The sequence below is a fragment of the Chlorocebus sabaeus genome, chromosome 2, assembly GCF_047675955.1.
Source record: "Chlorocebus sabaeus isolate Y175 chromosome 2, mChlSab1.0.hap1, whole genome shotgun sequence".
Taxonomy (NCBI): Eukaryota; Metazoa; Chordata; class Mammalia; order Primates; family Cercopithecidae; genus Chlorocebus; species Chlorocebus sabaeus.
Window position 1 is genome coordinate 38800244 of NC_132905.1, and position 26970 is coordinate 38827213.

At 49.3% G+C, this 26970-nt stretch overlaps 1 protein-coding gene across 7 annotated transcripts in view; it reads left to right on the forward strand.

Moving 5' to 3' along the window:
- DNMT3B (DNA methyltransferase 3 beta) overlaps positions 1–26970 on the forward strand; it is a 49180-nt gene that overhangs the window by 10516 nt on the left and 11694 nt on the right. For 4 of the 7 annotated variants that reach the window (XM_008020657.3, XM_073007866.1, XM_008020686.3 and 1 more), the window contains exons 2-13: positions 9134–9281; positions 10159–10220; positions 13681–13782; positions 15634–15759; positions 16574–16795; positions 17687–17845; positions 20921–21028; positions 21947–22091; positions 24731–24856; positions 24982–25026; positions 26117–26196; positions 26510–26622. In XM_008020657.3, coding sequence (XP_008018848.1) covers positions 9140–9281; positions 10159–10220; positions 13681–13782; positions 15634–15759; positions 16574–16795; positions 17687–17845; positions 20921–21028; positions 21947–22091; positions 24731–24856; positions 24982–25026; positions 26117–26196; positions 26510–26622 — 1430 coding nt within the window. In that variant the 5' untranslated portion in view covers positions 9134–9139. The remainder of the gene's footprint in view (positions 1–9133; positions 9282–10158; positions 10221–13680; positions 13783–15633; positions 15760–16573; positions 16796–17686; positions 17846–20920; positions 21029–21946; positions 22092–24730; positions 24857–24981; positions 25027–26116; positions 26197–26509; positions 26623–26970) is intronic. The other 3 variants (XM_073007867.1, XM_073007870.1, XM_073007872.1) reach the window with 1 other exon arrangement.

Consider the following 26970-nt stretch of genomic DNA (forward strand, 5'->3'; position numbering starts at 1 on the left):
TAGGCATTTTAGATGACACAGTCGAGATTACTATCCCAAAGACTGAACCAGTATCCCTGCTGTGTAGGTGTTTAGGCTTAAGATGACTAAATACTGTGTAGATACGTAGACTCGAGATTTAAGACGTTCTTAGTTGAAGCCACAGGTGCAGCCCACTGTGAGGGAGGGGCCAAGGTTGAGGGGGTCTCTTTCCAGAACATTGACCTCCTTTGCCCTCTTGGGAGGGGACAGAGGGCCCTAGGCTCTGATTTTGCCAAGGGGTAGGTGGCCACAGGAATTGGGCATGGCAGTGCCTAGGATTCTGCTCCTATGCTGCCCCTCATTCTCTGAATTACCATTGACCACTCCCTGGGGCTGCCACACCCTTCAAGGGGTTCTCGAAGTGGATATAGGGGAAGGGGCTGGGTGCTTGTGTTTTTTGTATAAAGGGCAAAAAGTTTAGACTCTAAAGTTACTGTCATATCTTTTCAGGTCTTTATGGTCCCAGGTTTTTTTTTTCTGTTACTTATCTAAAAGGTAATGACATGATTTTATTCCAATGCACTGACAAACATCTGAGTGTATTTTGGTGTCATGAACAGCCTGCAGATAGCCACTTGTCTGGTTTTTCCCTGTTTGGACACACACTTTTTTTTTTTTTGAGACGGAGCCTGTACTGTTGCCCAGGCTGGAGAGCAGTGACTCACTGCGACCTCCGCTTCCCAGGTTCAAGCGATTCTCCTGCCTCAGCCTCCCGAGTAACTGGGACTATAGGTGTGTGCCACTACGCCTGGTTAATTTTTTTGTATGGACACACTCTTCTGATAATTCTGCTTACTCTGCCAAGGGCCCAGCTTCTACTGTAGGATGACAATGGTACAGGTACTCATGACCTAGAGGCATTGAGCAATTCCCCAAATGCATCCCGAATTGTGGAGGGTGCTGGGGTGGGCAGCAAGATGGCACCTGAGAATAAGTGACTTCAGGTGTCATCTATGTAGGTGTCCTTGGTACCAACTTCCCAGTGAATCAGGTGGGTTACTTTATTTCACAGATTATAAAACTGGGGTTTGAGAAAAATATTGGTTTTTTTTTTTTTTTTTTTTTTTTTGAGAACAGGGCCTAGAGTGCATGGCGTGACGATAGCTTACTGCACCCTCAACCTCCGAGGCTTAGGTGATCATTCCCCATCACCTTCTGAGGAGCTGGGACTACAGGCGAGTAGCTAGGACAACAGGGGCATGCCAACACATTCAACTAATTTAAAAAAATATTTTAATAGAGAGGAGGTCTTGCTGTGTTGCCCAGGCTGGCGTTCAGCTCCTGAGCCCAAGCTCAAGCCTCGACCTTCTAAAGTGTTGGGATTACAGGCATGAGCCACTGTGCCCAACAGCGTTTTTTTTTTTTTTTTTACTGCTTTCCTGTAAATCTGATATTTTCTGGAATTTAGGGTAAGTTCCTTATCAGACAAAAGCACAGTACTGGGACCTTGTGTTCTGTCACGTGTTCTGCTGCCACTGGTGTGGACAGCCTGTGTGTGGCCCCCTTTCCTTTGGATGTGCTGTCCCTGCTGCCTGGATCCTTCCCCCTCTCTACTTCACCTAGGTATGGTGTCCCTCCCTGGGCTTAACTTTTACAGCCTACTTACTGCATTGTTTTATGGTGTCTTTTTTTCTTTTCTTTTTTTTTTTTTTGAGACGGAGTCTCGCTGTGTCACCTAGGCTGGAGTGCAGTGGCATGATCTCGCTTACTGCAAGCTCCGCCTCCCGGGTTCACGCCATTCTCCTGCCTCAGCCTCCCGAGTAGCTGGGACTACAGGTGTGTGCCACCACGCCCAACTAATTTTTTGTATTTTTAGTAGAGATGGGGTTTCACTGTGTTAGCAGGGATGGTCTCAATCGCCTGATCCTGTGATCCGCCCGCCTTGGCCTCCCAAAGTGCTGGGATTACAGGCCTGAGCCACCGCACCCGGCCTTTTTTTTTTCTTTTTCAGATTCAAGGAGTACATGTGCTTGTTTGTTGCATGGGTATATTACTTACTGGTGGGGATTGGGCTTCTGGTATATCCATTACCCAAATACTGAACGTTGTACCTGATAGGTGGTTTTTCAACCCTTGCTGCTTCCCATCCTCCCGTCTTTTTGGGGGTCTCCCATGTCTTGTCTTGTCTTTTTTGTTTTCTTTGCTTTTTTCTTTTCTTTTTTGAAATGGAGTCTCCCCCTTGTTGCCCAGGCTGGAGTATAGTGGCACAATTTCAGCCTCACTGCAAGCTGCTCACTGCAATCTCCGCCTCCCGGGTTCAAGTGATTCTCCTGCCCAGCCTCCTGAGTAGCTGGGATTACACGCGCCTGCCACCACGCTCAGCTAATTTTTTTGTGTGTGTTTTTAGTAGAGACGGGGTTTCACCATGTTGATCAGGCTGGTCTTGAACTCCTGGCCTCAAGTGATCTGCCCGCCTCGGCCTCCCAAAGTGCTGGGATTACAGGCCATTCTCCTGCCTCAGCCTCTCCAAGTAGCTGGGACTACAGGTGCCCGCCATCACGCCCAGCTAATTTTTTGTATTTTTAGTAGGGACAGGTTTTCACCGTGGTCTCGGTTTCCTGACCTCGTGATCTGCCTGCCTCGGCCTCCCAAAGTGCTGGGATTACAAGCATGAGCCACCGCGCCCGGCCTAATTTTTTTATTTTTAGTAGAGATGGGGTTTCACCATGTTGGCCAGGCTGGTCTTGAACTCCTGACCTCAGGTGATCCACCCGCCTCAGCCTCCCAAAGTGCTGGGATTACAGGCTTGAGCTACCACACCTGGCCCTAGATTTCTCTAACATAGGCTGTGGAGGTGGAATTTTTATTTATTTTTTCTTTAAATTGATACTCTCCACTGAATGAAGTATTTTAGTTTTTAATTTTTTACTGCACCCCGGGGTTGGGGCAGATACCAAAGTGACCCCCCTTCCTGCATTGTGAGGTTTAATTAATGCAATTAACATTTACGAAGTGCTGTGAAACAGCTCTGCTGCTGGTGTCAGCCTGGAGGAAATGAGTGACATCAGTTCTCAGCATTATTGCTGGGTTGGGGCGAGTCCCTGAGCCTCCTCTTGAGTCTAATTGGGGGTGCCACCTACCCCTCTGTCTGCCACATTGCATTTGAGTACATCTGACCTGGTTCAGTCGGGGCACAGGCACCCTGCTGCACTAATGAGGAAGGCCCCTGGGGGAGAACCTTGTGGGTGGGCCCACCCAGTGCTGCTGCCCACCCCGAATCACGCGCTGGACCCCAGCCTCTGGGAAAGGGTCAGAGTTCACCTCTCATCACAAGGTTAGGCAGCCACCTCCTGTGAAGGGAAACTCTCAGCTGGTGTATCATGTCCCAGCCACGAAGCTCCCTTCATCCCTGGAATGGGTGATGCATTGTTCATAACTTCTGTAATTCTTGTCTGTCTCGGTTATGGCAGTTCCAGGCACGTGCCTTGGACTGCCTGGGCATGAGATTTGGCACTGCCACTTCTCTGTGTGACTTAACTCATCTGAGCCTGTTGAAGGCAGGGGGATAATAAGACCTGCCCCAGGATGGGGTGGGGGTTAAAAGAGGTGGCAGACAGGCTGGGCGCAGCAGCTTACACCTGTAATCCCAGGGTAAGGCAGGTGGATCACCTGAGGTCAGGAGTTTGAGACCAGCCTGGCCAACATGGCGAAACCCCGTCTCTACTGAAATATAAAAATTAGCCAGGCATGGTGGTGCAAGCCTGTAATCCCAGCTACTCAGGAGGCTGAGGCGGGAGAATTGCTTGAACCGGGGAGGTGGAGGTTGCAGTGAGCTGAGATCACCCCACTGCACTCCAGCCCAGGTGACAGAGTAAGACTTGATCTTAAAAAAGAAAAAAAATAAAAATCCATGGTGGTAGAGACAGTGTTCAGCCTACAGTAAGTAGGGCCCTGGGAACTGTTAGCTACTTGATGTTATAGTGGCAGATTGGGATGGCGCAGTTCTAAATCCAGCATGTCCGCCACTCTGGATAGGTCATGTTAGATAAAGCAGTTGGCTTGTGATGGGGGCCATGTTATCTGGAAATGCCAGCCTTGAATCATGAAGTCAGTGAGATACATAGAAAGAGGTGGGGGAGATTCGTAGCCACCAGTACACACCTGATGCTAATTTAATTTCTCTTGTCCTGATTCTAAGAACATGTAGTTAAATTTGTATGTTATTTACCTTCCCTATATACTGATCAAGGAGGTAGTATGTCAGTCTTTGTCTCAGGTTTCTCCATCTGCAAAACAGGAATAACGGTACTCACCACATTTAAAGATTAAATGAGTTAAGGTGGGTAAAGCCAAAACAGTGCCTGACAAATAGTAAGCACTGAAAAAAAGATGACCTTATTATTAGGGGGGATTCTTATGTATTTATGTATGTGGGAGGAAAGGCCTGGGAGAGAAGCTTTTATTCCTGGATTTTTAGCTGTGGGTGTTGAGGTCTGAGAAAGGAAGCAGGAGGTGTAGGGAGGTGGGAGGCCTTCCAGGCTAAGAGAACACAGCAGCACATGCCTCAAGGCTAGATTGTCTTGGCCTGCGTGTAGACTAAAGCGGGGTGGGGGAGGAACTGAGCTGGGCATCTTTTTTGTTTTTTTTTTGAGATGGAGTCTGTCGCCGGGGCTGGAGGGCTGGAGTGCAGTGGCCAGATCTCAGCTCACTGCAAGCTCTGCCTCCCGGGTTTACGCCATTCTCCTGCCTCAGCCTCCCGAGTAACTGGGACTACAGGCGCCCGCCACCTCGCCTGGCTAGTTTATTGTATTTTTTAGTAGAGACGGGGTTTTACCGTGTTAGCCAGGATGGTCTCGATCTCCTGACCTCATGATCCGCCCGTCTCGGCCTCCCAAAGTGCTGGGATTACAGGCTTGAGCCACCGTGCCCGGCTGAGCTGGGCATCTTTTAGTCACGGGTGCAGGTTCTGAAGTTTGTGTATACTGTCTACACAGCTGTGGCTATAAGGCAATGAGGGTAGTTAATTTCACTACAAATGTAGGGTCATGATAAAAACAGAAGGAATTTTAAATGAAATCACATTGAATTATGCAACAAGAAGAAAGTGTATTTAAGTGCTCAGCTTGCTCCTGGGGGGCACCCAGGTAGCTGGTGCCATTTATTGTGGGTTTTCTTCCTGGACTCTCTCTCCAGTACCCACAGGTCTTGTTCTAGGGGCTTGAGACTTTTCCTGAATGTTGAGATACGGGTTTTAGAAGGCGTGCTGCCCACACGTCGGGTAGGCTGGTGACTAGTTGGCACTGCTGAGGCCCTGGGGGAAGTCCCAGGGTGGTTAATCATTGTCAACCTGGGTCTGTCTAGGAGGTGAGACTCCTGTCTGGCTTCTTGTTGACCCAGTTAGGGGCTGTCTGAGGACTGGGGTTCAATGTTGCCTGCGAAACCCAGCACACATTAGAACCCTGGGTCCTGGATGAAGGCGAAGGAGGTCACATCCTTTAGTCCAGGCCTCTGGTTTGCCACCAGCTCCTGGCCACAAACAAACCCTATGTGTCTTGCCCCCAGAGCACTTTGGGGTGGTGGACCCTCCTGGAGACACCAGGTACACCAGGGAGCCCCACCTCCTACTCTATGCCAGGCCCACTAGGTTACTTAGTTCGCTGGTTTGGCCTGAGGTGAAATGCTTGAAAGTAATGATTATTCTGAAAGGACACTCCAGCAGCTTCCCTGGGATTCTGGTCGCTTCATCACGTAGGAACTGGCCATAGGTCAGCCAGCCTGTTCTTCCGGGTCAGGGCTTGGGAGAAAAAGGGCTGAGAAGCAGCTGATTGGTCTGACTCAGGCATATCCCCTGTCCTTGGGGGTTGGGGGAAATTCCTTAACATGTGCTGGCACACATCCTGGATCATGTGAGACATAGAAAGCCTATGTGCTGTGTTTCAGCACACATGTTTATAAGCTGAACAATGCTGCTTTAACATGCATATTAATCACCCAGGCATGACTTGTGTGTGTTAAAATGTCTTGTGAAAATCCTGCTTCAGGCTGGGTGCAGTGGCTCATGCCCGTAATCCCAGCACTTTGGGAGGCTGAGGTGGACAGATCACGAGGACAAGAGATCGAGACCATCCTGGCCAACATGGTGAAACCCCGTCTCTACTAAAAATACAAAAATTGGCCGGGCGCGGTGGCTCAAGCCTGTAATCCCAGCACTTTGGGAGGCCGAGACGGGCAGATCATGAGGTCAGGAGATCGAGACCATCCTGGATAACCCGGTGAAACTCCGTCTCTACTAAAAAAATACAAAAAACTAGCCGGGCGAGGTGGCGGGCGCCTGTAGTCCCAGCTACTCAGGAGGCTGAGGCAGGAGAATGGTGTGAACCCGGGAGGCGGAGCTTGCAGTGAGCTGAGATCCGGCCACTGTGCTTCAGCCTGGGCGACAGAGTGAGACTCCATCTCAAAAAAAAAAAAAAAAAAATACAAAAATTAGCTGGGTGTGGTGGCTCATGCCTGTAATCCCAGCTACTCAGGAGGCTGAGGCAGGAGAATTGCTTGAACTCTCAACAGAGGTTGCAGTGAGCCAAGATTGCACCACTGCACTCCAGCCTGGCGACAGAGGGAGACTCCGTCTCAAAAAAAAAAGAAAATCTTGGCCGGGCGCGGTGGCTCAAGCCTGTAATCCCAGCACTTTGGGAGGCCGAGACAGGCGGATCACGAGGTCAGGAGATCGAGACCATCCTGGCTAACACGGTGAAACCCCGTCTCTACTAAAAAATACAAAAAACTAGCCGGACGAGGTGGCAGGCGCCTGTAGTCCCAGCTACTTGGGAGGCTGAGGCAGGAGAATGGCGTGAACCCGGGAGGCGGAGCTTGCAGTGAGCTGAGATCCGGCCACTGCACTCCAGCCTGGGGCGACAGAGAGACTCCGTCTCAAAAAAAAAAAAGAAAATCCTGCTTCAGGACATCTAGCTTAGTGCCTGAGATTTCTTCAGCAGCTCCCAGTTCCAACAGTTATTCCGACCAGCTCTCAGGTGATGGTACTGTAGCCTGTGTGGCTCCTGGGCCACATGGGGAGTAGCAGCAGAGGTCCAGTTGCCCCATGCAATGGGCAGGTGCACCCACCACAAATTGCACCTCTGCCGCCACTGGGCACATCAGACTGGGCTCCACGGCGCCCCCTGGTGGGCAGTGCCAGTGGCGCCAGTGCAGCTCAGAGCCCGCAATACAAGGTGTGGCTTCTAGAAGGTACCCTGGTTTGAGATGCCGAGGTAGGAGGATCCCATGAGGCTAGGAGTTTGAGGCCAGCCTGGGCAACGTAGCCAGGCTCTGTTTCTACAGAAAATTAGCCGCACATGGTGGCACACACATGTGGGCCCAGCCGGAGGATCACTCAAGCCCTGGGAGTTCTAGCCTGCAGGGAGCCGTGATTACACCACTGCACTCCAGCCTGGGTGACTGAGTGAGACCCTGTCTCTAAGATAGATGGATGGATGGATGGATGGATAGAAGATAAACTGCGAGGCTAGCACGGGTTGTCTGGCAGGCGCTGGTATGTCTCCATGATGGAGCCCAGAGGCTGGAAGACCCCGTGCATATGGGAAGCAGCTTTTTGGGGAAGCTTTTCCCAGGCACGGTTCCAGGACACAAGGGTGTGGTGTGAGTGACCTGGAGCTGTTTGTGGCTCAGGGATGGGGGCCTGGAGGTCTCATATTGTCCCTAGGCTTTTGTAATATTTTTGCCAACCAAAGGTGGAACAAACAGCAAAGGCAAGTGACTTGGAAAACTCGGTTTCAGATGGCATTTGTGCACTGGAGTTTTTTTTTTTGTTTTTTTTTTTTTTGAGACGGAGTCTGTCTCTGTCGCCCAGGCTGGAGTGCAGTGGCCGGATCTCAGCTCACTGCAAGCTCCGCCTCCCGGGTTCACGCCATTCTCCTGCCTCAGCCTCCCGAGTAGCTGGGACTACAGGCGCCCGCCACCTCGCCCGGCTAGTTTTTTGTATTTTTAGTAGAGACGGGGTTTCACCGTGTTCGCCAGGATGGTCTCGATCTCCTGACCTCGTGATCCGCCCGTCTCGGCCTCCCAAAGTGCTGGGATTACAGGCTTGAGCCACCGCGCCCGGCCTGCACTGGAGTTTTTTTACTTGTTCTCTATCTAATCCTGGCCCCACCTCTTAGATGGGCTATATGACCTTGGAGAATAACCTAGTCTGTGTGTCAGTTTTCTTTTTCTAGAAGGTGAGCTCCCCAGTCTCCCTAGAGGGAGATACATACAGGTTCTTGCATCCAACAAAATCTGTGTGCCCACAATGTTGCAGGCAATGGGCCAGCCCAGAGGTCACACAGCCTGCCAACCCATCAGTGTGTCCCTGGCCCTGTGTGTTAGCTGATTTACCTGACCAGGAGGGGCAGCAGTGGGGAGGCCAAGTCCCAGAGGTGAGGGTGAAGCTACAACAGATCTGGGGAGTCCCCCTCCAGTTAACTCCCCCCAGGCTTTCTGCCTGTGCCTCCTTCATCCTTCCCTCCTTGGGAACTTGGGACTCTGAGCCCCAGCTGGTGAGGGAGGAAGGGAGTGAGCGACAGGCCGGCAGACCAATGGGCCCTGGAGGATGGGGTGAGGCGGGGCTTGTGCTGCCATGGAGAGGAGAGAAGCGGTTCTGTGGGGGAGGAGGGGGTGGGTGGGAAGAGGACCTGGAGATTGAGGGGAAGGGAGAGAGCAAACAAAGGGGTCAGGAGGGAAAATAATGCACTGGCTTCCTGAGCCCCTGCAGAGGCTGAGCAGGGAGAGGGGGCCAGGGCCAGAGGGGACAGAGGCTGGCGGCAGACAGTCCGGGGCAGGCAGGTCCTAAATGGCATTGTTTGAAGGGGCTGGCTAATTGCACAGAGCAGTCTGAGCCTAAGACCCCAGCCCTGGCCCCCGCCTCTGTCCTGGGTGCTGGCGTCTGAGCCTTCGGGACAACCAGTCCACATGGAACCAAGTCCTGAGCCTCCGAGCTTGGTGAGGGGGAGGCTATGGGGGGCAGCCTGGGTGGGGTGCTTGGGCAAGAGCATCACCCTGAGAATGCATCCTGGGGCCTTGGCCTGGGAACATAGAGCCCATGGCGGGGCGTCTGGGGGAACACTGCCCCTCTCGTGTCCCTGCTTCCCTTCTACCCCACCCGTTCTGGCTTCTCCCACAGGAAAGCATGAAGGGAGACACCAGGCATCTCAATGGAGAGGAGGACGCCGGCGGGAGGGAAGACTCGATCCTCGTCAATGGGGCCTGCAGCGACCAGTCCTCCGACTCGCCCCCGATCCTGGAGGCCATCCGCACCCCGGAGATCAGAGGTGGCTGGGCAGTGGGGACTGGGGTGGTGTCAGGCGCTGACACATTGAGCAGTCACTGCAGACCACTGGAGGCTTTGGGGAGAGTCTCTGACAACCTCCACCACAATTCCCTGGGAGGGAAGAGAGCTCCAGCAAGGAGGGATGCAGGGCTGAGCCCTTCACGCCTGCCCGCAGCCCTTGGCCTCCCCTTTGAGACTCTCATCTCAACTGGGACTCTGAGCGTGACACAGGGTTGATGGTTCCCTGTTCTCCGCCAGTCGGGACAGCATGGGCTCTCGGAGAGCTCTTCTGCAGTGGGACCCTCTCCCCACTCAGAGCTGGGCTGGAGTTGGGAGGGGAGGTCTGGAGTGTGCTTCCTTTCCACCCTGCCCTGAGCAGCTCCAGCCAGCTCACTTGGGATCCCGCCCCAGCTGGGCTGGAAAGCCCTGCATTGTCCTCTCAGCTGTGCCATCCCATGGAACTTCCTGCGAGCGTGAAAGGGTTCTATTTCTGCATTGTTCCCCACAATAGCCACACTCTACATGGGAGCACTTGAGAAGCGGCTGACACGGCAGGCAGTGAATTGTTCCTGGAAATGTAGTTAGTGGTCCCTGGATGGGCAGCACCCTGCTGGAAGCAGTCGGAGGGCTCCCCTTCTTGGTAACTTCAGTGTTGTTTTGGGTCCTGTCACGTGCCTGGCCCAGGGCTCTGTTGTCTTATGAATAAAATCAGCGGAGAAGATGAACGATACCGAGGGACTGAGAGCAAACCCCTGTGGCTGACAGTAGTGTAGGGGAGATCCCAGGCCACGCCACGGAGAGCAGCCCGTATCAGCAAGGCCGTTCCCTAGGCTGGTGCCTGCCCCCTCAAAACAGACTCCTGGCTGTTTCCTCTACAGGCCGAAGATCAAGCTCGCGACTCTCCAAGAGGGAGGTGTCCAGTCTGCTAAGCTACACGCAGGTATGGTCTCCGCTCTCCCTTTTTCAGGGCTCAGGGACGTTGTCTTTGGCTTTCATCACATGGGCAACCTGAGGCCCATAAAAACTGGCATCTGCAAATGTGTGGAGGGTTGTTGAGCTAGATGCTTTCTGCATATATTTGGCATTATTTTTTCAATCTGGACTATCAGTTACATTGAGAAATCTCTCATATGGTAGTCCCCTCTTATTTGTCATTTTGCTTTCCACGATTTCAGTTGCTTGCGGTCAGCTGCCGTCTGAAAGTATTAGATGGAAAATATTAAATGGTAAATCCCAGAAATAAGCAATTTATACATTTTAAATTGAGTGCCATTCTGGTAGCATGATGGAATCTCGCACTGTCCTGCTCTGTCCTACCCAGGACCAGTCCTGTCTTTGTCCAACGTCATGATGCTTAGGTGCTACCTGCCTGTTAGTCACTAGTAGCCATCTCCGTGATCAGATCAGTTGCAGTATCACAGTGCTTGTGTTCAAGTAATGCTTGTTAATAACGGCCCCAAAGTGCAGGAGTGATGATGCTGGCAATTCAGTTATGCCAAAGAGAAGCCACGAAGTGTTTCCTTTCAGTGAAAAAGTGAAAGTTCTCAATAAGGAAAGACGTCATACGCTGAAGTTGTTAGATTGTGGTAAGAACAAATCTTCCAGCCGTGAAATGAAGAAGAAGGAAAAATAAATTCATGCTAGTTTTACTGTTGCACCTCCAACTGCAAAAGTTAGAGCCATGTTGTGTGATAAGTGTGTAGCTAAGATGGGAAAGGCATTAAGTTTGTAGGTGGAAGACGTGAACAGAAATGTGTTCTGATTGACAGCAGTGCTTTGTGCCAGGAAGCATTGAGCTGATAGATATCAAGGCATCTCCTGACACCAAACCATTTACTTCAAGTAAGGGATGGTTACATAGATTCAAGAACAGGTTTCTACTGAAAACTATAAAAATGACTGGAGAGGCTGCATTTGCCAATGAAAAAGCTGCTGCTACATTTTCAGAAGAGTTGAAGTTGATTGAGAAAGGAAACCATCCAAAACTGCAGTGAAACCAGACTCCTCCAGAAGATGATGTCTGATATAACCTACATTCATAAAAGTGCAGAGGAGGAAGACACTAGGTCATAAACCGTGGAAGGACAGATAAACCCTGAATAGAGTACGAGAGAGAAACCACATTCATATGGCTTTTATTAACAGTATATTGTAATTGCTCTATTTTATTATTAGTTGTTAATCTGTGCCTAATTTATAAATTAAACTTTATCCTAGGTATGTAGATATAGACAAAAACACAGCACATATAGGGTTCCATGTTCAAAGGTGTCAGGCAGCCATGGGGGGTCTTGAATGTATCCTCCCTGGATAAGGGGAGACTACTGTATAGCAAACTGTCTTTTTTTTTTTTTTTTGAGACGGAGTCTCGCTCTGTCGCCCAGGCTGGAGTGCAGTGGCCGGATCTCAGCTCACTGCAAGCTCCGCCTCCCGGGTTCACGCCATTCTCCTGCCTCAGCCTCCCAAGTAGCTGGGACTACAGGCGCCTGCCACCTCGCCCGGCTAGTTTTTTGTATTTTTTAGTAGAGACGGGGTTTCACCGTGTTAGTCAGGATGGTCTCGATCTCCTGACCTCGTGATCCGCCTGTCTCGGCCTCCCAAAGTGCTGGGATTACAGGCTTGAGCCACTGCGCCTGGCCAGCAAACTGTCTTTTTATTCCTGGAATGAGTCCAACTTGGTCATGGTGCATTTTGAAGTTGATTTTATTCATGTATTCATGAATGAAATGAGTATAGGATTTTTTTTTTTTATTCATTTATTTTTGTTGCACTCCAGTCTGTTGCCCGGGCTGGAGTGCAGTGGCATGATCTCTGCTCACTGCAACCTCCCGCCTCCCAGGCTCAAGGGATTCCCCTGCCTCGGGCTCCTGAGTAGCTGGGACTACAGGCAGTGTACCACCATACCCAGCCAATTTTTTTCTATTTTTAGTAGAGATGGGGTTTCACCATGTTGACCAGGTTGGTCTTCAATTCCTGGCCTCAAGTGATCCACCTGTCCCTACCTCCCAAAGTGCTGGGATTACAAGTGTGAGCCACCGCACCCGGCTGATTTTATTTCCTTAAATCTATCTGTAGTTTTGATGTCAGGATTATGTGGGCTCTAGGAATTTTTTTACAAGCTGGAAAAAAACTTGTCTAAGCTTATTTTAATGAATTTCAAACAATTATATATTTTAAGACTTGCTACATTATCAAGCTTTCTACTTCATTTACTTTTCCAAGATTGGATCTTTCCCATCATGTTTTGTGTTCCTTCCTTTACTGACACCGTCTGTTTCCTAATTATTCGTAGTAGAGTTTGTCAGTTGGGTTGGTTTTGCTCAGAGCCAGTGTCAGTCAAAAAAGTCCTGAGCAATGAAAACTCACCCTCAGCTTCTATTCTCGGTGGTGGCCAACCTACTGAGGGGACTGAGAAGGTGAGGAATCCAAGCCCTGAGAGGAGTTAGGGCAGCTGCAGGATCAAAGGCTCAGCACTGCTGTTTTGTTTCTGATAGCTAGTTACCAGTAACAGTAGGGAAATCTCTTGGACACACATTTCTTTTTGTTTGTTTGTTTTGTTTTGTTTTGTTTTGAGACAGAGCCTCACTGGAGTGCAATGTCACGATCTTGGCTCGCTGCAACCTCCACCTCCCAGGTTTAAGCGATTCTCCTGCCTCAGCCTCCTGAGTATGAGTAGTATGAGTAGCTGGAATTACAGGCACACGCCACCATGCCCTGCTAATTTTTGTATCTTTAGTGGAGACAGGGTTTCGCTATATTGGCCAGGCTGGTCTTGAACTCCTGACCTCAGATGATCCACCCGTCTCGGCCTCCCAAAGTGCTGGGATTACACGCCCGGCCTAATTTTTGTGTTCTTAGTAGAGATGGGATTTCACCATCTTGGCCAGACTGGTCTCAAACTTCTGACCTCAGGTGACCTCAGTCTGCCCCAGCCTCCCAAAGTGTTGGGATTACAGGTATGAGCCACCACACTTGGCATATTATTTGATTCTTGATGTAACCCTGTTGTGCTGTGAGGGAAGTACTGTTATTCCAATTTTAAAATGAGAGAAATGGACACAAAGCCACATAATTGGTGAGTGAAGGCAAGTACTTAGCACTCCAGCCAGACCTAGCTGCTCACTGCTTCAGCGTTTGTGTTTGGCTTACGTTGGGTTTTGGTGTGAGGTGTGAGACCTGCATGAGGAAGCCTTGATGACATGGTGCAGGTTTCATGGCATTGCTTCTGGGGCATCTCTCGTGGTTAGCCTGTGTCTGCACCCATATGCGGTGTGTTGTGATAAGTGACCCGGTCTCCCTGCAAGACACAGGCGGTCAGTCTTGCATATTGCAGTTGCCTTGTTTCTTTGACTTGCTGATACCCTGGGCCTTCTTCATGTTCATCGTGTTTCCTTATACAGGACTTGACAGGTGATGGCGACGGGGAAGATGGGGATGGCTCTGACACCCCAGTGATGCCAAAGCTCTTCCGGGAAACCAGGACTCGGTCAGAAAGCCCAGCTGTAAGTAGTCACACCCTGAGCCAAAGCTCTCGTAGCCACCAGTTGACATAGCATAACAAAAGTGTCTTCCATCTCCTTAAGGGAGCTTTTAAGAGAGAAAGTGACAACCAAATGTTTTGAAACTAGAAAATATAGCCGGGCGTGGTGGCTCATGCCTGTAATCCCAGCACTTTGGGAGGCCAAGGCAGGCGGATCACGAGGTCAGAAGATCAAGACCATCCTGGCTCTACTAAAAACAAAAAATCAGCCGAGCATGGTGGCAGGCGCCTGTATAGTCCCAGGAAACTGGGAGGCGGAACTTGCAGTGAGCTGAGGGAAAAAAAAAAAGAAACTAGAAAATGTAGGCAAGGCTCTGGGACTGTTGTTGGAAAGTTTTCTTTTTTCTTTTTCTTTTTTTTTTTTTTCTTCTTTTTTTTAAGATAGAGTCTCGCTCTGTTGCCCAGGCTGGAGTGCGATGGCGTGATCTTAGCTCACTGCAACCTCTGCCTCCTGGGTTCAAGCGATTCTCCTGCCTCAGTCTCCCAAGTAGCTGGGATTACAGGAACCTACCACCATGCCTGGCTGATTTTTCTATTTTTAGTAGAGATGAAGTTTCACCATGTTGGCCAGGCTGGTCTCGAACTCTTGACCTCAGGTGATCCACCCACCTTGGCCTCCCAAAGTGCTGAGATTTCGAGCATGAGCCACTGTGCCCAGCCAGAAGGTTTTCCGTATGTGGCATTTCTTTCAGGTGGTTTTTAAGTTCTTTCTTGTGATACTCTTGGAGGTGTCCAAGACTGATAAGAGTTTGCAGGGTGGACAGCTCAGCTGCTAATGACCTAGGGAGTCCACCACTTTTGTGGGTGGATTTTGTGGCTTAAAGTTTTGAGGTCTGGCAATGGGAAGGCAGTTATTGCTTATGGTCACCTAACCCTTTAGAGACCAGACTGACAGTTACTATCCCAGGTGTGGGTTACAGTCTTCCTTCCCAGGATATGGGCTGTATCATCCCCTTTGTGGAGATGAGAGAAGATTCCAGCAACTAACTCGAGGTTAAACATCAACTCTTCTATGCAGAATTTGAACACAGGTTCTGCAACAACCAAATTCATGCCATTTTTGACAATGAACATAGCGCCTAAGGAATTCTCTTCCATCTTGATGATCTGGTGCCTTCCTGAACCCAGTAATTGGCTTTATGCTTCTTTGACATAAAAGTTTTAGAGTGAACATGAATTTTCCTTTCTTTCTGTTTTTTTCTTTTTTTTCTTTTTTTGAGCTGCAGTCTCACTCTATTACCCAGGCTGGAGTGCAGTGATTTGATATCGGCTCACTGCAGCCTCCACCTCCCTGGTCCAAGTGATTCTCCTGCCTCAGCCTCCTGAGTAACTGTGACTACAGGCACTCACAACCACACCTGGCTAATTTTTGTATTTTTAGTAGAGATGGGGTTTCACCATTTTATCCAGGATGATCTCCAATTTCTGACCTCAAGTGATCTGCCCACGTTGGCCTCCCAAAGTGCTGGGATTACAGGCATGAGCCACTGCGCTTGGCCAGATTTTTATTTTTCAATCCCAATTGGCAGGTGCCATTTCAGCTGGCCAAGTCTGTCTGCTGTGACAGGCAGAGCAGGACCTGCTGGGAATTGTCAGGCAGCCTAGCTGGCCACCCTACCACCTCTATTCTAAGAACTGGGGAATTCTGGCTGGACTCAGTCCAGAGTCCCTCCTTATCACCTTTTCACTTCCAGTTGTCCTGAAGCTGGCTACCAGGTTTCCTTGGCCACCTCAAGGCCTAATCCTCCTGGACCCGCCAGACCCCAAGCCCCCAGTCACCTAAGGCCCAGTGCATGTCCTCTCTTGCTTCCAGGTCCGAACTCGAAATAACAACAGTGTCTCCAGCCGGGAGAGGCACAGGCCTTCCCCACGTTCCACCCGAGGCCAGCAGGGCCGCAACCATGTGGACGAGTCTCCCGTGGAGTTCCCGGCTACCAGGGTTGGTTCCCCAGATGCCCAGACCCCTGCCCCCAGTCTCTAACTGGGAGATATGCCTCACTCACTGCACTACTGTCTGGCTGGTGGATAATCTGTGTCCTTTTTTTTGCACTGCTTTTCAGGTTCTTGCTTTTTCTCTTCTCTCCTGGGTAAGCTTCCCGTAAGCCTGTTGGCTTCTCTCCTGGTCTGATCTCAGATGCACTGACCTCACTCACGGCACTACTGTCTGTGACTGGTGGATAATCTGTATCCTTTTTTCACACTGCTTTTCAGGTTTTTGCTTTTTCTTTTCTTTCCTGGGTAAGCTTCCTGTAAGCCTGTTGGCTTCTCTCCTGATCTGATCTCAGATGACACTCTGTTGGGAATGGAAGTTTTCCCTGTTGACTTGATTCTTTCTCTAACTTGGGAACAAGGTAGAAACCACTGACTTCCAGAACTGTCTTCTCCCTAATGTCTTCACCTGTCTTGAGGCAACCCTAGTGGGTATGGCAACACTTCACTCTCGTTGTAAGAATAGTCACATGCGCAGTAAACGCTCAAAGAAGCCAGTGACCTGCTCCGAGCTCGGCTCTAAGAGTCCCTCGTCATTACCCATCATTTGTGCCTTCGTCATCTTTCTGTCTCTGTTGCTGGGACAGTTATAATGACCTCCCACCTCTTAAGGGATACATGTTCCTGGAAAAGTTTCTTCAGCAGTCTCTGTTCTCTTTAACTTCGGTCTTTCCTCTTTCTTTTTGCCTAGGAGGCATATGGGGGTGCCATTGGTCCCCAACATCCTTTGCTGTGGCCCAAACTATGTGTCCTTCTGTCCACAGTCCCTGAGACGGCGGGCAACAGCATCGGCAGGAACGCCATGGCCGTCCCCTGCCAGCTCTTACCTTACCATCGACCTCACAGATGACACAGAGGACACATGTGTGACGCCCCAGAGCAGCAGTACCCCCTATGCCCGCCTAGCCCAGGACAGCCGGCAGGAGGGCATGGAGTCCCCGCAGGTGGAGGCAGACAGTGGAGATGGAGACAGTTCAGAGTATCAGGTATGGCCGAGAGGGGCTCCTGCCCAGGGTGACTGAACATGGGGAAAAACCAGTTACCTGCTACTGTTGGTAACATAGAGTGACAATAGTTGTTAGAATTTTTGTAACTGTAATAATTGACATGTTTGAATTCTGAATATCTTCCATATGCAACACGGTCCTTTCTTTACCTTAATCCTCTCCCAGACATAAGTCAAATGCCAGTATTTACCACATGAATACTGTGATTTTTCTCAACATGACATTTATATAAGGACTGCAACTGCATGCGTAATACATATTGTGATTCTGTTCATCAGATTGTACATACGGTATATATTGTACATATTATACCTTTTTCTTCTATTAAGAACTACAGTTGCCTGAGGTTCATGTCTGTATAATAAATCCAGTGGTCTGGATCATAGCTTAATTAACCAATTGAGGTTGTTTATGCTTTTATTCAAGCATTGCTACATGAAGACTACTTACACATGTATGTATTTATGTGTTAGGATCCCTTTTTTCTATGTCCATTCCTACATTTTACTTTGTATAGAAGGGATCTCACTATGGAGCCCAGGCTACTCTCAAACTCCTGGCCTCAAACGATCCTCGTATCTCAGCCTCCTTAGTAGCTAGGACTACAGACATGCACCACAAAGCCCAGTTACTTTATAAATTCTTTTGTGGAAATGGAGTCTTGCTATGTTGCCTGGGCTAGTCTCCAACTCCTGGCCTCAAGCGATCCTCCTGCCTCGGTCTCCCAAAGTACTGAGAATTACAGGCATGAGCCACAGTGTCTGGCTACATCTTGTATTTTATGGCAAGCTTTTTGTTGCCCTCAGGGACAGTGGAGTGGACAGGATGGCCTCTCCTCACTGGGATTTCTTCATGTGGCTTTTATTCCAGGATGGGAAGGAGTTTGGAATAGGGGACCTCGTGTGGGGAAAGATCAAGGGCTTCTCCTGGTGGCCTGCCATGGTGGTGTCTTGGAAGGCCACCTCTAAGCGACAGGCTATGTCTGGCATGCGGTGGGTCCAGTGGTTTGGTGATGGCAAGTTTTCCGAGGTGAGTCCGGGGAAGGGCAAGGGGCTTTGCAGGCCTGAGGCTGTGCCTTCCTTCCTTCCTTTGAAGACAAAGGCCTGGGATTGCCTTCTGCAGATGCACGAGCCTATGTCTTCACACTGTCTGGGAGGAAGGACAAAAATTCCTGTGTTAACCAGCTACAGCAGATTTTTAGTGTCTTATGGGTCTACTTATACAGGGGACAAAAGTGCTAGAAAGTTCTGGATCCATGGACAGTTGATTTTATGTTATTTCTTACATTTATCTTTTGGGGGCAGAACCACCAGTGTGGACTCTGAGGGGCCAGGAGTGGCCATATGAGCAGGTACCCGAAAGTGTTCAGTGGAGAAGCCTGGAAGAGACCAGAAGCATGGCCATGGCCTCTTGTCATTTAGCCATGGGGAGAGAAAGGCATCCTTAGGTGGCCTGCAGTTGGGTTTAGGGTCACCTGGTGTCAGTTATGAAAAGGGTTTTTAGTAGAATTGGTTATTTCAGAGTCTCTTCTTGATTGATATTAGCCATTTAAAATCTTTCTTGGTAATTAAATTTATCTGGGGAAGAGCTATGTTGGGCATAACTAGGCTGTTTTGATTTTTACACTCTTTCAACAAAGATTTTTTTTTTTTTGGGGGGGGATGGAGTCTTGCTCTGTTGCCCAGGCTGGAGTGCAGTGGTGTGATCTTGGCTCATTGCAACCTCCGCCTCCCAGGTTCAAACGATTCTCCTGCCTCAGCCTCCTGAGTAGCTGGGGTTACAGGCACCCGCCACCATGCCCTGCTAATATTTACATTTTTAGTAGAGACTGGGTTTCACCATGTTGGCCAGCCTGGTCTCCAACTCCTGACCTCAGATGATCCATCCGCCTCAGCCTCCTGTGCTGGGATTATAGGCGGAAGCCACCACGCCTGGCCTCAACAAAGATTTTAATCAGACAGAACTTTCCTGTGATGGTCTCTTAGAAGTAAATATTAGTCCCACCCTCAGAGCCCTGAGAGAGGCTAAGTTAGGTGCCTAAGGTCATTGGGCAAGTTGGAGTTGCAGCACCAGCAAGCCAGGCAGGATTGAAGGAAGAACTGTACCTTAATCCTCTCCCAGACATGAGTCAAATGCCACTATTTACCACGTGAATACTGTGATTTTTTTCAACATGACATTTATATGAGGACTGCGACTGCATACGTAATACATATTGTGATTCTGTTCATCAGAGTGCATGTACAGCCTCAAGCAGAGATTCTGTTTTTCCCACAAATTGAGCTACCAGGGGCCATTTGCCATGAGTGAATTCAAGTTTCCTAAGGGTTACAATAATATATTGGGTCTGGAGTCTCCCTTGTAGAAGAGACTCTGCATGCAGTTGGCTGCTGTGACCAGCAGAGGGAGCAGAAGGATAAGTCCTGGGCCCATGCCGGCAGTGAGGCAGCTACTTCCAGGGATGGGAGAGCAGTAACTTCTGTCAAGTGAAGGAAGATGGATTGTTTGCAATTGCTTTGCCCCATTGAGACATAAAACGCACTTTGCAAGACAGAGTCTGAGGCTAATACAATGCAGTGTGGGGCTGTCAGCATTAGGGGATGAGATGACAATATGGGACCTGGCTCTGGCCTGGGCGAGTGCCTGCTTAGCATGTGTGCGCTGTTTGGGTTGCATTGGAGCCATTGGGCACTGGAACCAGCACTTGTGTTGGAGCGGTTTTTTTTACCCCTACCAGAGCCCCCCGATATTTTCTCCCCGGTGGTGGTCACACACCCACATAAAATGGAGGTTTGCATGAGTGTGAGCACTCTCTGTGGGGAATAGAACATTCCCTATGTCTTTCAGTTATTATTTTTTTTAAGACATGAGGTCCTCACTGTCACTCAGGCTGCAGTGCAGTGGCACTGTCATGGCTCATTGCAGCCTCAGTCACCTGGGCTCAAGCAATCCTTCCTTAGAGCAGCTGAGACTGCAGGTGCACACCACTGTGTTTGGTTCTTAAAATTTTTTGTAGAGATGGGGTCTTGCTCTGTTGTCCAGGCTAGTTGAACTCCTGGGCTCAAGCGATCCTTCCAACTCCCACTCCCAGAGTGCTGGGAATATAGGCCTGAGCCACTACGTCTGGCCTTTCAGTTCTGATTAGCATCCCTGAATAGCCATTTTCTGTCTCACTGGCAACTCAGTCATTTCATGCTTGGTCTGGGGACTTGGTACATCAGGAGACTTGTGGAATATGGATTAAATCACAAGAACTAAAGTTAAATAATCACAATAAGTGAAAGGTGCTGACTGTGTCAAGCACTGTTTTCTAAACACATTCATTAGGTGAACTCATTTTATTTTTTTTATTTTTTTATTTTTTTTTGAGACGGAGTCTTGCTCTGTCGCCCAGGCTGGAGTGCAGTGGCCGGATCTCAGCTCACTGCAAGCTCCGCCTCCTGGGTTTACACCATTCTTCTGCCTCAGCCTCCTGAGTAGCTGGGACTACAGGCGCCCACCACCTCACCCGGCTAGTTTTTTGTATTTTTTTTTTTTTTTAGTAGAGACGGAGTTTCACTGTGTTAGCCAGGATGGTCTCCATCTCCTGACCTCGTGATCCGCCCGTCTCGGCCTCCCAAAGTGCTGGGATTACAGGCTTGAGCCACCGCGCCCGGCCTTTGAACTCATTTTAACAAAAGGGTAAAGAGTAAACAATTACCATGCTTAGGAAAGAAGGAATATGTACAAACCCCCCATGCCGGAGCATCCACAGAGAATATTAGGACTGAGCCTTAGGGTTCCACACCAGGGACACTTGCTTGTAAAATGTATACAAACACAGGGTTCGCCTAATTGCCTTCATTCAGAGTATCCTCCTTTTCCACAGTGGGAGTGTCATAACTAACAAGTTTCTGGGTATCTGTGTGTTGAGACTCTGTCATTTCTAGTTTTCTGCTTTTTCCTTTCCTTCCTTTTAAATAGATATCTGTGGACTTGATCCCCAGGAATGGGCTCTTGGTTAAAGTGTATGAAAATCTTCTGCATCTGATGGACAACATTGTGATAGACATGGCACCTGGGACACACCTGTAGGTGGATGTTGATGATGTCTTTCTCTTTTAGGTCTCTGCAGACAAACTGGTGGCACTGGGGCTGTTCAGCCAGCACTTTAATTTGGCCACCTTCAATAAGCTCGTCTCCTATCGAAAAGCCATGTATCATGCTCTGGAGGTAACATGGGATGAGGGAATGAGGGCTAGGCCCTGAGAGCAGGGATGAAGGAAGAGACCCACGGAAACCTAGCTCAGTGTTGCCAAGGGTGGTTCGGAGGGGACAGGTTGGCCAGGGAGGAGGTAAATGCCAACATAACATGATGGCCACCGGATTGGGCCATCCAACAAAGGAATCTGAGACATCCCAGCTGCCATTTATTGGGACCGCTAACTGAATCAGAAGGAAAGAGCACGGGCAGTTAGGGGTGCAGTATTCATATCAGTGAATGTGCTTTTCCAGAGACCTCAGAGCCTCCTTATGAGGGGTGGAGTTCACGGCAAGACGCCAGTAGAGGCCGGCTGCCTTCTATCTGTGGGCCATCTTATCCCCTACGAACCATTACACCCTGTTTCTCCCTTCACCTTAATTTTTTTTTCCCACCTTTGTTTAGCATTTAAGAGCCAGCCTCTTCTCATTGCCAAAGGCTTCATTAGACACTGAAATCCTCATGGTCCTTCATGTTGGATACAAGTTAACGTCCCCATCTTTAGGGAGATAAAGCAAGAAATCTAGTGCCTTCTTATATAAGATACAGCCGAGATGAGGTAGTGCTGACTGGGGCTTCTGTATCTTGGTGGTAGAGTTAATTCTGATCTGTCTGCCTTTTGAGAGGGAGGTGACCACTCACATTCTCTAGGGGGAAGAGATCCTATTTGGTGCCTGCATGAAAAGATTTAACCACAACCCCCATTCTGAGGCCTCTCCCTGCACAGGCCCCTCCTTCCTCTGACACATACCGCAGCCCAGGACAGCTGTCTGGCTATGAAAGGGCCTAGTGTGAAGGGGAATGTAGGCCCTGGCTGGGGGAATCCCTGGGTGTGGCCTGGCGAGCACCCCCTCCCCACCCGCCATTCATCACAGACTCTGCCTTTGCAGAAAGCTAGGGTGCGAGCTGGCAAGACCTTCCCCAGCAGCCCTGGAGACTCATTGGAGGACCAGCTGAAGCCCATGTTGGAGTGGGCCCACGGGGGCTTCAAGCCCACTGGGATCGAGGGCCTCAAACCCAACAACACGCAACCAGGTGGGAATGAGTCCCCATGGCAGCACCTGCTGCCTCTGCTGGTGGGACTACTTCTTGGGAGAGTCAGCCACCCCTGCTGCTCCACGCCCACCCAGCTTTCTAGCAGCTGGGCTCAACTCTGAATGTTGGAAAAATTGCAGGCATACGAAGGCTGTGCCAGCCCTATCTGGCTTCCCTGGCCGCTTTCTTGCTGATGGTCATGTGCATATAATTTGTATTGAATCTGACATCTGTCTTGAAGTCAGGATACAGTGTTGACTAGCACCTTTTTTATTAAAGGAAACAAATAGTTAAGCTATGCTCATTCGAGAACATTGGAAAGTGTTAAAGAAGAACCATATGCCACCTGCTAACATTTTGACCAGTACCATATTTCTCCCATTATAAGATAACTCTGGTTTCTAGAAATCCAGGACTTGTCTTACAATCTATACATTTAAAGGTCAGGCATAGTAGCTCACGCCTGTAATCCCAGCACTTTGGGAGGTTGAGGCAGGCAGATCGCTTGAGGCGAGTAGATCGAGACCAGCCAGGACAACATGGTGAAAAATAGAAAAATTAGCCTGGTGTGCTTGGCATGTGCCTGTGGTCCCAGCTACCCGGGAGGCTGAGGTGGGAGAATTGTCTTGAGTCCGGGAGGCAGAGGTTGCAGTGCACCGAGATCGCACCACTGCATTCAAGCCTGGGCGACAGAGCAAGACCTTGTCTCAAAAAAGAAAACAGTCTATACATTTAATGTAATGTTTTTTCTGTTTTGTTTTGTTTCCGCCTCAAAAGTGGTTAATAAGTCGAAGGTGCGTCGTGCAGGCAGTAGGAAATTAGAATCAAGGAAATACGGTATTTCCTTCCCGTCTTTTGACTGTTCCCTGTTTTCTATGCACTTTCTTCTGATTTCTTTGCATATAAAATGGTCACTGGAAAAGAATCAAATTTCTTGAAGAGTCAATCTGAATTCCCCACTCTCCCTTCACATCCCACCCTCACAAATACCCTTCGGGTTAATATTGGGTTGCACATCCCTCCAGATTTTTCTGAACACTAGTTGGATTCCTGCTTTCCCCTTTATTAATATTAATACTGTAAGCACTGTCTGTCATTTTGTCACGAAAGGGTCCTTATGATTTTTAATGGCTGTACAATTTTCTTTCCTACGGTCAGAGTCAAATTTAACCACGTTCATTAAGATTTTCTGTATAGATGGAATAGAAATACAAATGGGTTTTACAAAATCCCATTTATAGAATGGGAGCCATATTATGTAATTAAAATTTTTTCTAGTAGCCTCCCTGAAAGTTAAGAAGTGCTGGGCTTGGTGGCTCATGCCTGTAATCCCAGCACTTTGGGATGCAAATAACCATCTCTTGGATTTCCCAGCATTTTGGGACGCTGAGGTGGGCAGATTGCTTGAGCTCAGGAGTTCCAAGACCAGCCTGGGCAACAAGGTGAAACCTTGTTTCTACAAGAAATACAAAATTAGCTGTGTGAGATGGTGTGTGCCTGTGGAGGCTGAGGTGGGAAGATCACTTGAGCCCAGGAGGTCGAGGCTGCAGTTTGCTAAGATCATGCCACTGCATTCCAGCCTGGGTGACACACTGAGAACCTGTCTCAAAAAAAAAAAAAAAAAAGAAAGAAAGAAAAAAGGAGGCTGGTGCAGTGGCTCATGCCTGTAATTCCAGCACTTTGGGAGGCTGAGGCAGGCAGATCCCTTGAGGTCAGGAGTTCACCAGCCTGGCCAACCTGGCCAACGTGGCAAAACTCCATCTCTACTAAAATACAAAAATTAGCCAGGTGTGGTGCTGCATGCCTGTAAGAGGCTGAGGCAGGAGAATTGCTTGAACCCAGGAGGTGGAGGTTGCAGTGAGCCAAGATCCATGCCATTGCCTGGGCAACAAGAAAGGAACAAGTAAAATTAATACAAATCATGATTTTTTTAGCACTAAATTTCCAAAATGTTAACATTTCAATATTCAGCTATTATAAAAACTGAGATAGTCTACATTTATAGTGCTGTTTTCAAAATTTCGCTTGTTTTATATATTTTACATAGTACATATTTTACAGATCTCAATTTTGATGCTAAATTTGCAATGAAAATACTTGATCCGTATTAAGTATATACAGATTGTTAACTAAATACAGATGTAGATGTTTAAACACAAATTAACTAAATTCATAAAACACGCATTTGAGAAAGTAGACTCATATGTCTAGGCTAGTCCTAGTTGGCTCGCTTGTCAGTGTTTTAATTAACATTAAATACAGAATTCATTTCCTCACCAGTTTCAAGTTCTCAGTAGCCACCCCCATGCCTACTGCCCAGCATGTCAGATATCACAGACATAGGTATGTCAGGCTTTTAGCTTTGAATTGAGCTTTGCTCTCTGAGCTAAGTCATCTTTACCTCCTAGCTGTAGCCATTTAAAACCTTGTAAGCATGTGTTAAGAATCCTGGGTGCAAGGGGTTTTGAATGAGCTCCTGTTGTGAGTTACCCATCAAGGGGCCATATACATTCAGTGTGGACCCCCTGTCATGCCCCAATTGCAGCTGGTACCCAGGCATAGCATGGTCTTGTCCTGGGCCCACATTCTCTCTGGACCCTCCTACCAAGCCACGGCTGCAGTCTAATTACCTTTCACAGAGAGCAAGACTCGAAGACGCACAGCTGACGACTCAGCCACCTCTGACTACTGCCCCGCACCCAAGCGCCTCAAGACAAATTGCTATAACAACGGCAAAGACCGAGGGGATGAAGATCAGAGCCGAGGTGATTGTTGGGGACCCGCTACCTGGGATCATGGGGCAGATGGGAGGAGGATGCTGCAGACCAGGAATTGATCCGTTCCTGGCTCCCTGACCTCATCCCATGTCTTCTTATTCTTTTCTCAATAGAACAAATGGCTTCAGATGTTGCCAACAACAAGAGCATCCTGGAAGGTAATGCTCTCTCCCTCCCAGTCGTCCCCTTCACACCCTGGCTAGGGCTCTAGGCCTGCCTCGTCCTGGCTCATCCACCTTGTCAGGGTTTAACCCAGAGCTCTCTTCCTGACCTCAAGCCAAGGCCTATTTCTAGTCCCTGCATCTTAGTTGCTAGTTTATGGAATGAATTGCCCAATTGTGCCCCTTAAGAGAAAGAGACAGGAAAGGTATGGTGAGGAAGAAGGGAAGCCAGGCCATTTTGCCCGGGAGAACCATAACCTAAAACCAAAGTTAGTGGTATCATGAACTTCCCAAAGAATGGCAACTAACTAGCTTTTAGTCACTTGCCTACTGTCAGGCTAAATAGTCTGCTTGTCCTGGCTGGAGATTGCCACTGGATTGGATACTCTGGCCAGAATATACCTCATGGAATACAGAATGTGTGAGGATGAAGTCTCCCTTGCTTCCTTAACCCCCAGTTACTCTGTGTTGAATAGGAAAACACCACATCCCTGACCCAGAGAACCCGGGGAAGAGCTTCGGTTTAGAAATCCTATTCCCCAAGACTCACTCACCCATCTGGCTAGGTAGCGATGCTTGGTCGTGGGTTTTGTAAAGGTCCTATCTGCCCAGCCAGGGATGCAACTCCATGCTGATCTGGTGATATGAAGGGAAGGCAGGGTTGTCTACTGGTTAAAGGACCCGGATTCTGAGATTACAGCCATTTGCTGTTTATAGGGTGTGGTCATGGGCAAGTCCTATCATGAGACAACAAGCCAATTGGAGTCACCACAAAATCCTCGGTGTCCCAGTATTTAAAGCTTCTCAAGGATTGTCACACCAGGGAGGTCCCTCTGCTCAGCGTTCTGCCTGACATCATCCTCCTGGGGCAGCCCCTTGCCCATCTTGATGTTCCCCATCTGTGAAGTAGGGATGCCACCTGGAAGCATTGTTGAAAGGTAGAAGCTGTGAGGCATGGCCTGAGGCGCGAAGAGTCCTTGGCAAGCAGCTGGCCTGGAGGAAAATCTTAGGAACTGAGAGACCCAGGCTTCAGCAACTGGTGTCAGGGCCTCAATTGCCACAAGCCCCAACCCTGTTTTTCTTACAGACGGCTGTTTGTCTTGTGGCAGAAAAAACCCCGTGTCCTTCCACCCTCTCTTTGAGGGGGGCCTCTGCCAGACATGCCGGGTAAGTCCTCCTGCTGCTCCGGACCTTCCTGCCCTTGCCTCCTCCAGCTCCCCTGTCCTTCCCAGCAGCACCTGTGTGGAGCCTCAGTGAAGCCCACTCATCCTAGTTGCCTTGCACTCTGCCTCTGGGGCAGGACGGGGGACAGCTGTCGTAGAGGCCAGAGGACACAGGTCACAGCCAGTTGTCCTTTTAAAGGACACCAAGCCACCAGCAGTATGTTCTGCAGCTGTATCGTAGGGCCTCCACCAGCAAGCCGGCTGGGCCTGGCCTTCTCTGGTCTCCGATTTCACTGGTGTTTCTCTCTGGCTGCCAGGATCGCTTCCTTGAGCTGTTTTACATGTATGACGACGATGGCTATCAGTCTTACTGCACCGTGTGCTGCGAGGGCCGAGAGCTGCTGCTCTGCAGCAACATGAGCTGCTGCCGGTGAGCACTGGGCCCTGTGGGCAGGATGTGGGTGGGCCCCCAAGGCTCCTAGGTTCCTGCAGTCTGCAGACAGCTGCCTGTTGAATGGAATCCTAGGCATGGGAAGAGGGAGCTAATTTGCCCTGGAAGCAGCATACAGGGTTTATGTTTTGTGGTGGCCGTGGTTGTAGCTTAATTGGGGTAGAGCTCATGTGTAGGAAGGGGCTCTTTTTTTTTGAGACAGGGTCTCGCTCTGTTGCCCAGGATGTACGGTGATGTGATCATAGTTCACTGCAGCCTCCAATTCCTGTGCTCAAGCAATCCTCCCACCTCAGCCTCCTGAGCAGCTTGATTATAGGCACATGCCAC